The 17,217-nt window shown below is 43.3% G+C and overlaps 1 protein-coding gene across 2 annotated transcripts in view; it reads right to left on the bottom strand.

Annotated features, from left to right (window-relative positions):
• KIF24 (kinesin family member 24) overlaps positions 1-17,217 on the bottom strand; it is a 332,455-nt gene that overhangs the window by 76,281 nt on the left and 238,957 nt on the right. For both annotated transcript variants that reach the window (XM_069626841.1, XM_069626840.1), the window contains exon 11: positions 13,366-15,861. In XM_069626841.1, coding sequence (XP_069482942.1) covers positions 13,366-15,861 — 2,496 coding nt within the window. The remainder of the gene's footprint in view (positions 1-13,365; positions 15,862-17,217) is intronic.

Here is a 17,217-nt window from a genome sequence, read left to right as displayed (position 1 = left end):
AGTTTGTTTGGGTGTTCCTCGTCGGTGCCGCTGGGGTTTGAGCTGTGATCGCTTGGTCTGTTTTGCATGGTGTTTCGGATGGAGGTTATTTTGTTTTTGAAGTTTTCTCATAGGTCGTCGCAATGTTTCATCGATAGTGTGTTGTTGCAGCCCGGTGTTTATTTTATTTCGTTTATGATTTTGAAGAGTTCTTTTTTGGGCGTTTGGTGCTCTGAAGATTCGGTTGTCGTAATGTTTCCTCTTTGCTTTTTGCATTTCCTTTTTATATGAGCGGATCTGTTGCAGGAATTTCAATTTGTTTGCAATGGTGCTGTTGGTCCTCCATTCAGATTCTAGTTTTCATTTTTTTCTTTTCATGGCATTGAGTAGTGGGGTGAACCATTTTGCTGTTCTTTTGCGTGATGGGGTGAAGGGCTTTTCTTTGGCGATGTCATCTAGGGTTGTTGCGATCCAGGTGTGGAGTAGGGCAACTTTTTTGTCTAGGTCTGCTTCTTCCATGGTTGATGCTTGTGGTTTGCTGAGTTCTAGGAGCTCGGTTAGGTTGGAGTTTTTTATGGTCCTCCAATTTCTTTTCATCATGATCGGTGGTTTTTCTTGTTGCTTTTTTGTTGGAGCAGCCATTGTGATTATGAATGGAAGGATGAGGTGGTCGCTTCAGAGTATTTGAATTGGGGGTGCCGTGGTGATGAGATCCTTGTTGGCGAAGATTGCGTCAAGTGTGTACCCTGCTGAGTGTGTTGCTCCTTTGACTAGTTGTTGTAGATTCATGGATGCTAGTTGGGCGGTTAAGGATTTTTGCGTGGTTGTAGTTTTTTCGTCGAACCAGATGTTGAAGTCTCCGAGGATGATCAGATGATTGTACTTGATGGCTAGGATGGTGATTGCTTCCGGGAATGCGTCTATGAAAGTTGGATCGTAGGTTGGTGGTCTGTATATCAGTATGAATTTCAGGTTAGTTTTGGGGTTTACTGATAGCCATAGTATTAAGGATTCGCATTTATCGATGTTTAGTGGATCTTCCAATTTGATGGCCAGGTCCTTGTGGATGATCCCTAGCCCCCCCCCCCTCTTTTGGATTTCCTGTTTGCTTGGATGCATTTGAAGTCTTCAGGCAGGCAGTTGTTGGGGTGATCTTGTAGTTGTCGTCTAGCCATGTTTCGGTTACAAATAGGATGTCTATGCCTCCTTCTGATAGGAGGTCGTATATTTCTGTTGAATGTTTGGACATTGACCTTGCGTTTATTAAGTTACAGTGGATTCTCTGTGTGTGATTTTGTTTGGTGGTCATTTGTTTTTCAAGTTTGTGGTTGTCTGGTCGTGGTGTTTCCGCATTGGTGTTGGTAGGATGAAGAACGGCGACGGCTGCTTCTTCATTGAAGCGGTCCAATAGGTTGATAACAGGGCTGATCAGTCGTGGTGTTTCTGCTGTGATGCTCCTCGGATGACGATCAGCGGTGGCTTCTTCAAATGAGTCTGATTGTTGGGTCGGAGGTAGCATTGTTGGTTGTCGGGGCTTCGCCGTATTGTGTGGGATGTTGTGGAAATCGATGGTGCTCCTCTGTTCTTGTGATGTAAGGGGTTATAGGGTTGGAGCCCTCCCAGTCTCTTGTTGAGTCCTCCCATCTTTTTTCCGGGTGTTTCAGGAAATTCTTTGCATGTCTCGAGGTTTCCGTGTTGAGGTGTCGATGTTCCACGGTTGTCGCGAGGTAAGGTGTGAGGTATAAGGATTTTTCTCTTACAGATATTGTTCCGGTTATGGTTGCGTTAGGCGTGTTTCCTTCCAATGTGGCTGCTTCTTCTGGGTTCTGTCGGTGTTGTGTGTTCGCGTCTCTTGTTGCACGATCTTGTTTTCTTTCTCTGCGTCCTTTTCTGTGTCGGGCCATTTTCCAGTTTAAGGTGTAGGCGTAGAAGGGTAGTTGGTCCTCTATGCTGTGTTGGGCAGGCACAGCGATCTTGGTTTTTCCTTCTCTGGATATGCTGGGGTGCTCTCTGACTCCGTCGCTTCTGTCGGTGGGTGTGTTTCCTAAGGGTGCACTGTCGGGGAGGGTTAGGGTGTTAAACGGTCTGGTGGAATGGGACTTGATTAAGCTAGGTAGTGATGGGTTTCCAGGATTCATTGAGTCCAGAACTAAGCACAGTTAGATTAGGGGCCCTGTATAATGGGAGAAAGGCTTACGCTTAGGAAGGCGACAGAGTTCTGGACCTAACACAGCTAGATTTGAGGGTCAGCCGAAACAGCGGAGCACGATACTGAGCACAGATAGACTCGAGGGTCCTGCACCGTAGGGAGGAGGCCCACGCCTAGGAGAGCAACAGGGTATCAGACTGAACGACTGTATTTGGGGTCAGCCATGTAGGTTCAGGGGGGGCATGTACTGGTTGAGGAGTGAGTTTGAAGGCGCAGCTAGGACTTAATAAATATCTTACCATGCAATCTGGACACAAAAGCCCAACTAGATTTGAGAGACCTGTATAGTGGGAGAGAGGCCTATCAATGCAATCTAAACATCATACAATGCAATTTGGAGACAGAACCCCTGCTAAATTTGAGAGACCTGTATAGTGGGAGAGAGGCCTAACCATGCAATCTAAACATCATACAATGCAATTTGGAGTGAGGATCTACCCAACCCTGAATCTGCATATTCTGCAGGGTCAGGTTTTGCAAACTCTAGCTCTGGTGACGTATCAATGCCACTAGCAGAGGGAAGGGCGTCACACAGGTCTCTCATTTTCGATTCTGGATCGATTAATTCTTCTGGAACCTCTCTGGTACCATATTGCACTCCAAAAGGAGAAATGTCCTTTTCTGAGGCACTTTCTTCAAATATAGAAGACCTAGGGCCTCATTACGAGGTGGGTGGTAAGGGATTACCAGTGCCGGTAATCCCTTACCGCCCTATTACAAGTTCCCTTTGCGGGTCCTTCCTTAACGCCTGGTTTTTTTCAGGCGTTAAGGATGGGACCCGCAAAGGGACTCTAGAGCTAATAACGGTACCGCAATTTGCGGTACCGTTATTACCGTCTTCCCCATTCCCATTGAGCCCTATGGGGGCTCAATGGAAATGGCCCTGGTGAATGGGGAATTACCGGTCCCGCCAACTCTGGAATTGACCGGTAATTGCTCCATTCACCAGGACAGAGTCGGAACGAGTTTGGAGGCAGCCATGGAGCTAATAGCACCATGGCTACCTCCAACCTCGTAATGAGGCCCATAGACTTAAAAAAATCTGACTTCGGTAAAGGAGTAAATCTCCTTTCCTGTGCTTGAGTTTCGGTCAAAGGAATCTTCGCTGGTATCAAAGGAATCTTCAAAGGCACCGATGAAGTCTTCGACAAAAGGTGTCGAAAACACCTGTGGCTTCGATGTCAAAGTCGTTGGCACCGATGGCGTCGACGAAGTAGTCGAGGGCTTCGACGATTTATGTTTTTTGGTTAGTGTTGGGGGAATCACTCGATTCTCGATGAGTCTTCAATAATTTGACATCGACTCGAGATTTTTGATGTTCACCTTTACTACTGGATCTTTCCACAGGAGTTCCTAACTTCCCTGTGTCGTCCAACTGAGCGACCGGGGTCTGGCGAGGCCGCATTCTCAAAGACCTTCATCATCTTCCTTCTAAATTCATCCCAATTTCTTGGGGAATCCGACTTAGTCGGACATCTTACCAATTCGGTAGACGTATCAGAGGAAGAGGAGGGAGATCTATGGCTCCTTTTAACCTTCTTTGATGAAGAAGATGAAGAACGTCTCGATCTACTGCGTGATCGAGACCTCTTAGAATGTTTACGGCGATCCGATTCCTTTGAATCGCTCAACTTTTTATATTTTTTTGACAAGGCCTTTGAAGGGGCCTTGGAAGCTTCCCACCCCACCGCCAGTTTACTTTTGCTCTCACGAAGGGCCTTCTCCGTCATCGACTGACAGGAGCCACAGTCCCTGGTTCGATGGTCTGAACCTAGACACCAAAGACAAACGCAGTGAGCGTCTGTAATCGACATTTTCGATCCGCAGTCGATACATTTTTTGAACCTCGTCTTGGGAGTAGAAGGGGTGGAAGAAGACAGACATTTTCTTGAAGAACATTTCAAAGCATGCGTTTACAAGAGCGAAGCAATCGGAAAAACTGAACTGAAGCCAACGGGCGCGGCACAAGCTACTTATACTAATGGTGACGTCGACACGGTACAGAGCCCATCGAGGGACATTGATGACAACCTCGTGCACAGCGCCCTCTGACGAGAATTTTTTTTCCGAAGCAGCAAAGCTGGTGGATACGAATATCATAAGATGAGAAATACGTGGAAGGACACAATCCATTCGAAGTATTATTTTTCATTTAACAATTGATAGTGGCAGGTTGCAGAAACTCTGAAATCAGCTGAGCTGCACACTATGATTTGCCAGAATATAGTGCAGTACTGGCAGAATGGAGAGGTGGAAGATGTTGTGGACTGATGTGAGAGAAAGTGAGCGGAAAGGTTCTCCTAGAATACTCTGACAAGAACACTCAGATTAGACCCATTTTAAAGTTGGGGAGTGAAGGGACTGGCCTTGGTTTAATATTGGGAGACGTATGGGGGATTTTAATTACTGTGGAATGAAAACAAAAAGCTAGGGACGCATTTATTGTGCCAATAACTTAAATTCCATGGGCAAAATGCAGCGAGACAATTGGGAATGACTGGGTAAGGGTACCATCTTCCTGCCAAGAAGTAGGAACATCTGGGGCTGAGGCAGGGAAAAGGGAACATTTACAAGTTGAAATAGAGCTACACATAGGTGGTGCCTAGTTGGAAAATAAGGTACCAATGGCAGAAGTTTAAATTCCAAAAAGAGTTAAATCCGTTCCTAAATTATGCAGGGGGTGAGATTCGTATTATGGAGGGTTGTTGGACCGAGAAATCTTTTTGGCTGAGGATATTTTTCTCTGGGCTTCTAAGTTCTTAGAAATGTAGGGTGGGGTGTCTTGGTGCAACAGCTGTGCTGATAACACGGAAGGGTCAGGTATGCTTAAATTACAGTATGCACAGCGAATCCAGTGGTTATCCTGGTTATGGGCAATAAGAAAGAGGGGAGAACACTCTGGTGAACAAATAAGATTGGATGATGGCAGATGATGGGATTACTTGAGAAGGCGCAAACCATAAATTGCACTCCTTCATATAATAGGGATGATTGTGCATTCTTGGAGCGATACCGATATGATTAGGTCTATCATGTAGGATTTATTAGAGGTTCAATGGGTGTGGACAGAATGCTGTAGAGGTCAGAAATACAGAGTCCCAGTTAGACTCAGGAGGGAGGCTCAAAGGTTTCAGGGACCCTCAAGAAGCGAAATCCTGACTACTGTAAATGTATATGCTCCACTGACACTCACAGATGCCTTTTTTAGAGATTGTATAATACAAAGGGAGGTAGTAAATGCTCCGCCCAGGCTAATTGTGATAGCAAGAAACTTTAATGAGTTCATGGACCGCGCAATAGACACATACGGTGCTGACACCACGGCAGGAAAGGGATTGACACGGCTGGCAACATTAGCAGACACCTTGGGTGACGTCAGGCATGGGAAAAATCCAGACACGCAAAGGTTTCCTTTCTTCTTCCTGGCACATTCCTCGTTCTTGAGGCTAGACTGTGTTCTTGTCTAGGTCTGACATGGGAGGGTTCACAAACGTACAATTCCTGTCAAGGAGACTGCCCAATCATTCACCACCTTCATTCTCCATCTTTAGTGGCATCCCTAGGCCACAATGCTTTCTACCTCACAGCTCCCGAGACTGATACAAGGGAATACTTTGCTATTACGACTCCTACAGTAATCAGTAAACGAATGCTGTGGGAGGAATACAAAATGTTGCTGAGATGCAATGCAATGACATTTGTGTACAAATGTGAAAACCTAGAAAGGCGGATATGGAAGAAATGGAACGGGAAGGTTAAGGTTGTAAAAGGTTGATTTAGAAATTGCTGAGAGCGAAGAGAATCAAGGATGAGCTCTGCATAAAAATCATGTAGAGCATGACATTTTGGCAACAGAATATAGAATCTACTAGCTGGGGGACAAAGCAGGCAAATGACTAGCTTTGCTTGCAAGGCAGGTAGAAGAAAATAGAAATGTTATGATTTGGGATAGTGGGAGGTAGGGGGCGGGCACAGGGACGTCATTTTACCAAAATTCCAGGGGTAGCGGAAATGACATCACACAACCCTTGACCTCTGATGACATCACAGGAAGTGATTTCATTTGACCCCACCCCAAAGTGACATCACCGGCACTCGGTTCCAGCAGCAGTAAAGAAGTACAGCCAGTTGGAGAAGGTCTTCGAGCAAAGTTCGTCTTGGGGTTAGTTGGTCCCACCAACCCAAAGGAAGAAGTCGTTCTTTCTGGAGCTTCTCTAGTTGATTTGGAAAAGCAGTTTCAGAAGAGCAGCAGGGCTTCGCCGAATAGTTCAACGGTTCAGGAGGATGCAGCAAGCTTCTCTTCACGATTCCTTCGTCGGATGTTTCGTCCAGTGGTCGACTCTGTCTTCAGTCCAAGAAACCTCACCTTTTATACAGGTTTCTCCCATTCATGCACAGGTTAGCTGTCACTCACACAGCAATGTGGCTGTCCTCCAAGGACAGCCAGCCAATCAGCCTGCGTGCATTCAGGTAACTAAGGAGACTAAGGACAGGGAGTTTCGGGCACCTCCCTCGCTTCCTGCCCTGCCAGACCCTCTAGAGCCAGAGGCGGGTTTCAGTACTGAAGCCTGCCAAAGGCAAAATGAACAAAAGGGTTAAACCTGGTTTGGCGCGCAGAGTAAAACCCATGAAAGACCTCACTAACAAGAGATGGCGAAAGAAGATGACTGGAGCCCTTTTGACACAATGGCCACTCATGGGTGCTATACTGAAGCTGAGGATTCAGCCTGCGGTAAAAACGCACAATGGTAGGAACATTCTAACCACTGCCACCAGCCATTAAAAGTTGTGAGGGTAACATGATTAAGTAGGAAAAGGGGTTACTAAGTAACCCCCAGCACTCCACATAAGATGCTGTGTGCTGGACCTACATAGGAAAAAGGTAAGTAAAGTCAATTTCACTTCACTACTCTTTGGAACAGTAGTTCACCCAAGAGAAGGTATTTAAACCTTAAGAGAAATCTAAAGGATTTCTCTGCGACACTGCACTGAAGGTGTTGTGTGCCACCATACAAAAATAGATGCCTATGGAGTTTGTCAGACTCCAAAAACAAAGGAAATTCAGAATCCAAATCAGATCAAAATACATGAGGGAGTGAGAGAAAGAGCTGGGGGTCTCTAAGGTTGAAGGGAATTAGCACTGAAATGAGAATTCTCCCCAACATTTGTCTACTGACATTTCCAACTATTTTCCCAACCAAGTTCTACAGTTGTGCTCCTTGCTTCCTCCTCCTCCTGTTTCCCCCTCTCATTCTATCCTTCCTTTATTTTCCCACTTTCAGATATTATACTTTTTCTCTCCTCTTTCTGATTCTGACACCACTGTTCTTCTTAATCAATCATGCACACCCTGCCAAGTCTCCTGATGGCCCTCTATTCTAAAACCTAACGTATTTCCTTTTCTCATCCCTTACTTCAACACATTTCTTTTACGCATCCCCATCTTCTGCAGGGTTTCCTTCTTTTTCCTTGCATTGCCGATTCCTATCTAAACTTCTTAATGAGACGTTAATTCCAAAGTCTCTGATTGACTTACCCCACATTCTCTTCTACCCCTTAATCAGTCTAGGTTTTGCCCCTTGCACTCTACTGAGACTGCACTACTGTAGGTCACTAATTCCTTAATTTCCCGCTGCCACATTAAACGTCCTCCATTCTAATTCTTCTCAACCTTTCTGCCGCTTTCGATACTGTTGATCAGGTAACCCTTCTTTCTACACTTTCTTCCACAGATCTCTCTAGAAACTTCCGACTCTGGTTTTCTTATTAATTTTCTGATTGTACCTCTTCTGCCTCCTGGGATGGTATCTCGCTCAAGCCTCTATGCTCTCCCTTTTTCTCTCTATATATGCCTTCTATCTGCTATTATTTGTAAATTCTCTCTCTCTCCTTTTGTCTTCTTGAAATCCAACAGTGGATGCACTCTCTCTATCCGAACCATTCTAAAACTGAGGTTTTTTTTCTTTCACCTACTTCCATCCCCCTCTCTCCTCCCTTTCCCTCTATCTCCTTTCCTAATATTTGTTTCCTTTCTCTGGTACTGCTCAGAATCTTGGCATCCTCTGACTCTTCTTTATCTTTTATTTCTCATATTTCTTCCATTTCTCATGTACCTCTCAGAATCTTGGCATCCTCTGACTCTTCTTTATCTTTTATTTCTCATATTTCTTCCATTTCTCATGTACCTCTCAGAATCTTGGCATCCTCTGACTCTTCTTTATCTTTTATTTCTCATATTTCTTCCATTTCTCATGTACCTCTCAGAATCTTGGCATCCTCTGACTCTTCTTTATCTTTTATTTCTCATATTTCTTCCATTTCTCATACCTATCGGTTTCAACTTTTTAACATCCACATCATTTTGATCCCTTACTTTCACTCTCTGCTACTTAAATTCTAATCTCAGCCTTTGCTTTCTCTCGATTTGTCTATTACTCATCAATTCATTGGTCTCCTGTCAACTTGCCCTCTTTTGTTTTATCATTTTGCAATGCGTGTTGCTCCGTGTCTTTCCTCCCACTTGTCCCTTTCTTCCTCCCTTCTTTCCTTATCTTGGATTTCTTTTGTATTCTGTCTCACCTTCCAATTTCTTTGCTTGCGTTTGTGTCTTCATGGCCTTGCTGCCCCTAGTCTAGCAGTCTAGCTGTTCTTATTTCCTTTTACTCTCCCCATCGCCGATCTTAATCCCTCTTCTTGCTTTCTGTGCCCAAACTGCCCTCTACTCACTCGTGTTTCAATTTCTTTTCTCTCCAAAACACTAGAAGACGCTCCTTCTCTCTATCTGTTCTTATACTTCTTTATCTTTGTTGCATTCACGTTTTAAGTCCGATCTTCATTAGTGTCTATCCATGTACCATGAACTGCAATCTCATTTTTATTGTAACGTTATTTTGGGATCTATGTGATTATTGCGACAGCCGAAAATGCTGACTTTTTTTAACCCCTTACACCACATATATATATGCGGGGGGAGACCCCCCGCAGCCACCCCCATATTAATATTAGTAATTTTTGTGGAAAGCGTGGCCCTTTTGTTTGTGGGTGCGCACCACTAAAGCAACAGGAACTACTTTTGATTTTAGAGTGATCGAGATGGCTGCAGCCGTGTAGTTAAACTGGTGACTTTCCACTATCACCTGTATGAAAGTAAAGCTTAAAAACGATGCTAACCTCACAGACTGCGCTCAAACATACATATACCTCATCTATGTGGCATTAGTTTAATAGAGTTTGAAGTTTAGAAATAAGTAAATATGAGAGACACCTGGTAAGTGTTTAGAGAGTAAGATTCCTGTATTCCAATTCAACATAAAGGCACAAGTATTGTTTGCATACAAAGACAAGGCTGAAGAACCACGTTTTAGTAATCAATAAATCATACATAAGATAAACTTGGTCTCACTTAACATATGTGCTAGATATGCATTCAAAAAGAAAGACATTTTTTTTCGCCTCGCCAACACGTGTTTCAACCTATCTAGGTCGTCACCATACATACAAGTTGCCGTGATTAAAGGTATGAGCTAATCTCGGGGAAAAGCGATAATATTATGTTACCTTCGGTGTAGTTAGGCATAACCAAAGGTAACATAATATTATCGCTTTTCCCTGAGATTAGCTCATGATAAACATGGCCCCCTACACCTTTACCTTTAATCACGGCAACTTGTATGTATGGTGTTTTGACCGATACAAACCAAAATGTTCTCTATTAATATGAGCATAGTCAATATTCAAACTTTGGAAAATTGCCAAATGTCGGTGCCTTGTCATATATAAGCCTCACAGGTGAATATCAAAAGTTATTCCTATTGTAAAATATATAGTTAATTTTGAAAATGCTAATTTATATGATTGAATTTACCTATCCAGTCACTAATACTGACTTTTTCCTTTCTCTCTTTGTGTTTCCCCATTACATGGTCTCTTCGTGTGCTTTCCCCGCTCCTCCCCACCTGTTTTTGTCCCCTCCCCAGACTCTCTCTGACAACAAAGATTGTCGATTGAATAGGTCAATTGTATCAACCAGTATCAACCATCATTAACTTTACGCCCTGATGACGACCTAGATCGGTTGAAATACGTGTTGGCGAGACGAAAACAAATTTCTTTCTTTTTGAATGCATATCTAGCACATATGTTAAGTGAGACCAAGTGTATCTTATGTATGATTTATGACGAGGCGAAAAACCAATTTTTTCTTTTTGAATACATATCCAGCACATATGTCAAGTGAGACCAAGTTCACCCTATGTATGTTTTATTGATTACTAAAACGTGGTTCTTGAGCCTTGTCTTTGTATGCAAACAATACTTGTGCCTTTATGTTGAATTGGAATACAGGAATCTTACTCTCTAAACACTTACCAGGTGTCTCTCATATTTACTCATTTCTAAACTTCAAACTCTATTAAACTAATGCCACATAGATGAGGTATATGTATGTTTGAGCGCAGTCTGTGAGGTTAGCATCGTTTTTAAGATTTACCCATATTAATATTATATTCTATACCCCCCCACATATATATGTGGTGTAAAGGGGGGGGGGTTATGGGTAAAAAAAAAAGTCAGCATTTTCAGCCCACGCAAATGTCATGTCGACATTTTGGTACGATTCCTTATTTTGTACAGCCCATAGGCATAAGTGCTTAATAAATAAAATACAAATGTTCCCAGCAGTCTTCAAGTAAGGCTCAAGATTTGACCTATGTAAGGCACAGGGTATGCCCATTTTAGCTCATTCACTCGGGTACCAGTCAATATCGCTGGTGCTAACAATTGCCAGACAAAGGTATTCCCATACTGGATGTAGAATGAGAAGTCTGGAAGAAGTCAACGCAACGTAGACCAATTTAAACCACATCCAAAGGTGCACTGAGGGCTCAGAAGGCGCATTGAGGGCTTAGAATGACATTTTGGCTGTGTCACTTTGTTCACAGAGAGAAAGGAATGCCCAAAAATCAAAATGGCCAGAACCAGGCCTTAAAAAATCCATTAGTGCCCCCAATGCCTACCATAGCGTGCATTGGATTACTAATGCAGTAAAATCTACTACAACTCTGGTGTAGCCAAACTAAATTTCTGCGGCCACCAGCCTACTCCACAACACACGTTCACATTGAAATAATCACACTGGGACCAAATTGGGGGCTTATATTGGTCAGACATGTTTGGGCCCAATATATAAGGAGAGGTTAACTGCAGCACTGGAGAAATGCTGATCGGTAACTCAGGCATTTGAGGGATATTCAGAAGGGAATCCACCACCCACATTTGTAATTACAATCGTGGAGTTTTCAATGTACTGCTGACTCAGAATAGCCAAAAAAGATAACCTGCCCAGTTACAGGGTCTGGTACGAAGGTTAAAGCAGACACCACTGAAGGAATATCGATTGGACTCCAATGCCTCTATGTGGTGTCTTCTCTAGGAAGAAGGATTCTGGTAGCAGAGAGTCAGGTCTGGTTGGTGTTGGGCTTTCTAGTCTTGCCTATGTCTGGGCCCTAAGCAGATCTGTCAGACGGAAAGAAAGATTAGTTTTTTTTTTCTAGGACATCCGAGCCACAAGGTTTATGGAAAGAATGGGTGGTGCCCTAGTCCCAATGCTTGACGTTCAGTATCACTGGGCTTGTTTGGGGTATTTGAACAGCGCATGATCAATACCAAGGCAGACTAGACCTGTATGGAGCTAAGCCAAGGTCCTAAAGGCCCCTCTTTTGTACCATAACAACCGTGTATGGGAGGAACACTAAGTCCGGCACAAAAAGGCTTGGGTGTAGTCCAACCATGCACACTGTTATGCCTGGAAGGTATCTATCAACAGATACCTCAAGCCAACCACACAGAGCAAGTACACAAACCTCCTTACCGGAATCCAACGCCTGACAGTTGAAGATGGAAACCACTATTGTCCCCGATACGGATGCCCTTCCTTTACACAGCATAAGCTAGAGTAAACTGCTCAGGGACCGTGGTGCAACTCCTGTACAGAAAGCACAAAGTGGCACCAGATGTAGGTTGTCCAAGTATGTGATACAGTGTCTAGGAGGTCAGTAGCCAAGAAGGGACACATGCAATGGCTGCACACCTTGAGGCCATTAACATGCTGTATGCAAACCCTAGCAGTGAAAGAGTGATTAAAAAACAATAGGCCTCATTACGAGTCCGGCAGTAGCCGTGCCGGAAAAACCGGCAGGCTGCCGCCGGACCCGGTAATTCTGGAGGCGGAATTCTGTAAAGCCCCATTCCCATGGAGTCCCATATGACTCCATGAGGATGGGGACCATGGAAACACTGGTTCCGTCTATGACAGAGCCAGTGTTTCCATGTCCGCTGCATGCGGGTGGTGTTACTTCTGCCAGGTCAGACCTGGTGGAAGTGACACCTCCCGTCTGCAGGACTCGGAATCAGCCGGTCCTGAAACAACGGTGGCGGTGGATTTACCGCCACCATTGTTTCCGGACCGGCTGACTTGTAATGAGGCTCAATGTATTGAAATCATTATTTTTACAATCAGAGTTTTCCCTAAATGAACAAAAGAGTGTGAGGGCAAATCCCCAAATCCCCAAATACATATAAAAACCAAGGTCTTCCACGTTAAACATAAAAAAGAGACCATAAGAATAGAAATAAACACACCCAAAATATGCAGCTCCAGAGAAGAAGCTTACCGTGAGGTGGAAAAAACATGGCAGTTGGGGACTGTGGTACCAGGGCATATAATGGAGGGCTTGCGTACCAGAGTTTCCAATTTACAAATTCATTTGCCGCATTGGGTGGCATCCTCAGAGAGGGTTTACACCCTAGCCTGCTGGAGGAGAAGGCTTCCCAACAAGGTGGGAAGGATGCTGCAGGAGCAGGCTTGTCAACAAGTTGGAAAGGAGGGAGCGCTAAATGGACAAAAGCATAACTGCCTTACACCAAATGGACAAAAAAGGCATAGAATCAAAAAACACATTTCAGTGCCTCTTCATAAAAATTAGATAACCGAATAACCTTTTTTCGGATTTGACAGATTTCCAACAAGACCTCAAAGGGAGTTACCATTGAGAAGATATGACATATAGCCATTTGATGCATAGAAACCCAATCTATTCTGTGCCTCGAATGAATGAGTGGGACAACTTACACATGCAAAAAACATATACTGAAAAATAATGTGTATGAAAGATGCTTACTGTGCTTTTCCAAGTGGTTTATCATCACGGTTTGATAGTTCAGATAAACTTGTCTGGCTGCTTGTGGATGTCAATATTTTCTCAGGAAGCTGCATAGTGGAATAATTAATGTTATTATATAGACATCCAGAATCTTGTTCTGTTTCTACCAGATTGTCCCGCACAAATTTTGCCGAAATTATTTTATTTTTGAGTGTTCCAGTTTCCTCAGTTAGCATAGACAGTTTGACAGTGTCCTCTAAATTTCCTAACTCCTTCTCACAGGAATGTAATTCACCCTTCAAAATCACATTTTCTGTAGAGTTATTCCTATTTTCACAATTCAAGTTCCCTGTAACGTGAGGAATGGAAGGTAACGGGGAGCAAAGTGCACTGGAATTATGAACTCTGTCGTCTTGGCTACCAATCAGAGATAATATCTCCTCTGTATCTTTGGTTGTTTTTTTATCATTTGTGTCAAAGATAGGCAATTTCACTGGGGATCCTCGTGTTAGAATGCTTTCTTCGGTGTCTGCATCATATTGCCTACTGTTAGGATATTCCCTAGATTCAGGATTTGTAATGAGAAAACCATCATCGATATCTTCACAAGATAGAAAAGATCTCGATTTTGGTGCTTCTAAGTATTCATCATGAAAAGAGCCTTGTTGAGTCGAGGATGACAAAGAACCTTCAAGACTGCCTACAGATTTAGAATTGTCTAAGGTTTGCCTCATCTTCTCATTCTCATTTTCAAGATCAGCCTGAAGTTTTGCAATCTTGTCAAATTTGAGCATTTGCTTAATGAATTCGGGCATTCTGTCGGATGATAACAATGTTTTATTTCTTTTGGGATGCAGTTCAGGCCCCAAAGCATTCCCTGGGTCGTAGGACCCCAAATCTTCATCCATTAGGATGTTTGTTTCTTGCTTTTGATTCAAAGTCAGATCCTCCCAAGAGGTATTCTGTTCGCTTTCCAGAAGAGAAACGCTTAAAGGGTCCATCAAGCCAGAAATAGATCCAGTTGACCTATTTACCATTCCGCGAGGGCTATCTTCGTCACTTTCTGTCTCCTTTTGCCTATATCCTTCTGTTAAAGACTGTTGCATTTCTGCAGTTTCTTCCACAAGTGCATGAGGACCATCTGTTCTGGCTTTAGTTTCAGTAACTCTGTAGTCCAACACACTGGAGATTGAGGAGTTGTGTGTTTCTTCCAATGACAGGTTCCCATTCAATTGATCCTGGAATGTATTATTGATATTGTATTTGTAATCAGTTGGTATATTTTTCTGATTTTTCCATTTGCAAACTGAATCTTTTTGGTAGGAATAGGGTTTTTCGGCAGTGGCATTGTTCTGTGAGAAAGAAAGCGATTCTTCCTCAGCACAGTTATCGCAATGATTCCTTGTGCTATCATGATTAATGTTGTCTTTAATATTTAAAAATGGTGGTTCTCTACGGAAACACCATCTGTCAGTTTGCCTTTGTGCCTGCATTGGTCCTTTATACTGGGATGCCAACACCTCTCCATCCACAAATTTCTGATCTGTCGCAGTTTGAAGCTCTAAATGGTGTAGAAAGAATGAGAGGTGATTTCGATCAATTTTACCTCTTTTTTTCTTCTTATGTTGACTAGAGGCATATGAAAAAGAATCTTCACTAAAGTCACTATCATCTAGGTCATCGTGCTGGGACCCTGTCTCAGACAGCACACACCTTGGCTTTTGGGGGTCACTATCATGGTGAATTCGAATCTCTTCTGGTCTGTAGGTAGCTAGGAACTTTTCCAGGGGCTGATATTTTAATTTCTGTTGTAAAATGGGCGGCTGTTGAAATTTCTCATGGTAAAAACGCAGATGTTGGTCCCTTTCCTTTTGCAATTGTAGGCCATTTGTTTCCAATTCTGAATTATTCTTAATCAGACGGTTTGCATTATTTGAGGTGCTGTCATCAGACAAACAGTTATGCGTGTTCTCAAAAGGCAACCTATTTCTGGGAACAATTTGCTTTAGGACAGGCCTCACTGCTTGCACTTTCTGGGATCTTGTAGAGTTGTCATGCTGGATAACGCTGTCCTGTTGTACATGTTCCTTATCTTCAAATGCTTTGACACCAACAGGAATTCCTTTCACTTTGTCAGAATGCCATGCCAAATCTTCAGTCCTCTTCTTTGAGAGTTTTCCAGCTTTTAAAAACCCTTTAATTGGTGTGGTGCGATGGAGCCAGGGCTGGCTGGGGTTCCCCTTGAGAGGGTTACCTTTGTTGGCAGGCTTCGGGGTAGAAGATAGCGGGACATTCGCAGGATGGAACAATGACGGGTATGCTCTCAGCTTCGGAGGAACAGAGGAAGGATTTGGAGAGTTCTGAAGCCCCAGTTTTACTTTCTTTGAAGAGTTCTTTTCTCCTTGATGTACAGAAGATGGGCGTTGACCTCTTTTTGGAGAGGAGTTTCCGACAGTCCGACCTCGGCTTGGAACTGTAGTGCAACACTTAATTCCTTTTTTCAATTCTTTTACCCTGCAAAACAGGTGTTACTTGTTACAAACATGTATAATTAACCACAAAACAAACCTGTTCAATATTTTACCTTATCATTTACTCCTGTGGGAGAATAAGTATTTTTTTTATAGATATTTCTATACCTCAGACCCCCTAAAACAATCATTCATTAGTAGATATCCATGAACGTCTATAATCTGTCCATCGGTGCATCATCATTAACCTGCCAATCATTCTTACTAGTTCATAAGAAACTGGACAGAAAATGATTTTAGATTTATATAGTTAAAATTCAGTTCAAAGCACTTGTGAAAGGCACTGGTATGACATTAACCAAAAAGAAAACCTCTTGCTGCTTTAAACGTCATTGGAAACCTCTGGCTTTGCAGTGCAGTGAATAGTCTGGTGTTCGGTATTGTGAGGGGTCAGAAATGTGAGGCGGACAACTTTTGGATGATTTCTCAAAATATGCCATTTTATTAAATCACATGTTTCATCAAATGCCTCACTATTCCTACACTGAAAAGGATTTCCCTGCCTAACAAATCTAAAGGAACACAATCTAACATATGACATTTGCCCTCACACTTAGACACAAAACATATAAAGAAATATATAGCAATTCAAAATAGCATCAACAATGAGATTCTCTGTCTTTCTTGATAACCTGGGTGAACTCCCCTTCCTCAGGTTTCAAGTTCAATGTTAAATAAGAAAAGAAAGAACCAAGGAAATCTGGGTTTGTAACACAGGCTTAAATCAGTTCTTGGCGCCTTCAATATCAAAAGTAAAGTTATGTTAATGTTACACTCACCTGGTATCCACAGGGACGCCACCCAGCCGGGTTACTCGCTGGTATGCTTCTCGGCTTTGCCCTGATGTTGTCTGCGGGGAAGGTTCTGCCTGAAAATACAGGAGGACTGTGTTCAAGACTGACCGACTGGGGTAAGTTTCCTCCCTCGACACCCGTATGATTTCAGTCCCTCTGACGCCCTCTTCTCACCTTGTGGTAGAATTAGGCGTGCTCTCCGTCCTGCCTTCTTTGCAGGGGCACGTTGTCTTTCATGGGCGAGTGCGGTCTAGTTACTTCACTGACGCCAGCCCGTTTGATATTGTTCAGGTAGGTCTTATTGCTGTTCTTTAGTTTTGTTGCTATCCTGCATGCCTTTCTTTATTTAAAATGTCTCTTTTTTCTCCCTTAGGTATGTGTAGCTTCAGCGCGGCGAACTGGCTTGGCTGAGCCCCGCTGGTAACTGATGAAGCATTAAGAGCGCTATGATGCGGTAAGTAAGGGCTATGCACAGCGCTGCAAAGTCTTGCCTTTGCTAACCTGTGTTTTCCTTCCTTGTAGGTCGCGGTGTTCTTCAGCGCGAG

Source organism: Ambystoma mexicanum, chromosome 6p, assembly GCF_040938575.1.
Source record: "Ambystoma mexicanum isolate Mex_15411 chromosome 6p, UKY_AmexF1_1, whole genome shotgun sequence".
Lineage (NCBI taxonomy): Eukaryota > Metazoa > Chordata > Amphibia > Caudata > Ambystomatidae > Ambystoma > Ambystoma mexicanum.
This window is presented reverse-complemented; position numbering and strand designations above follow the sequence as displayed.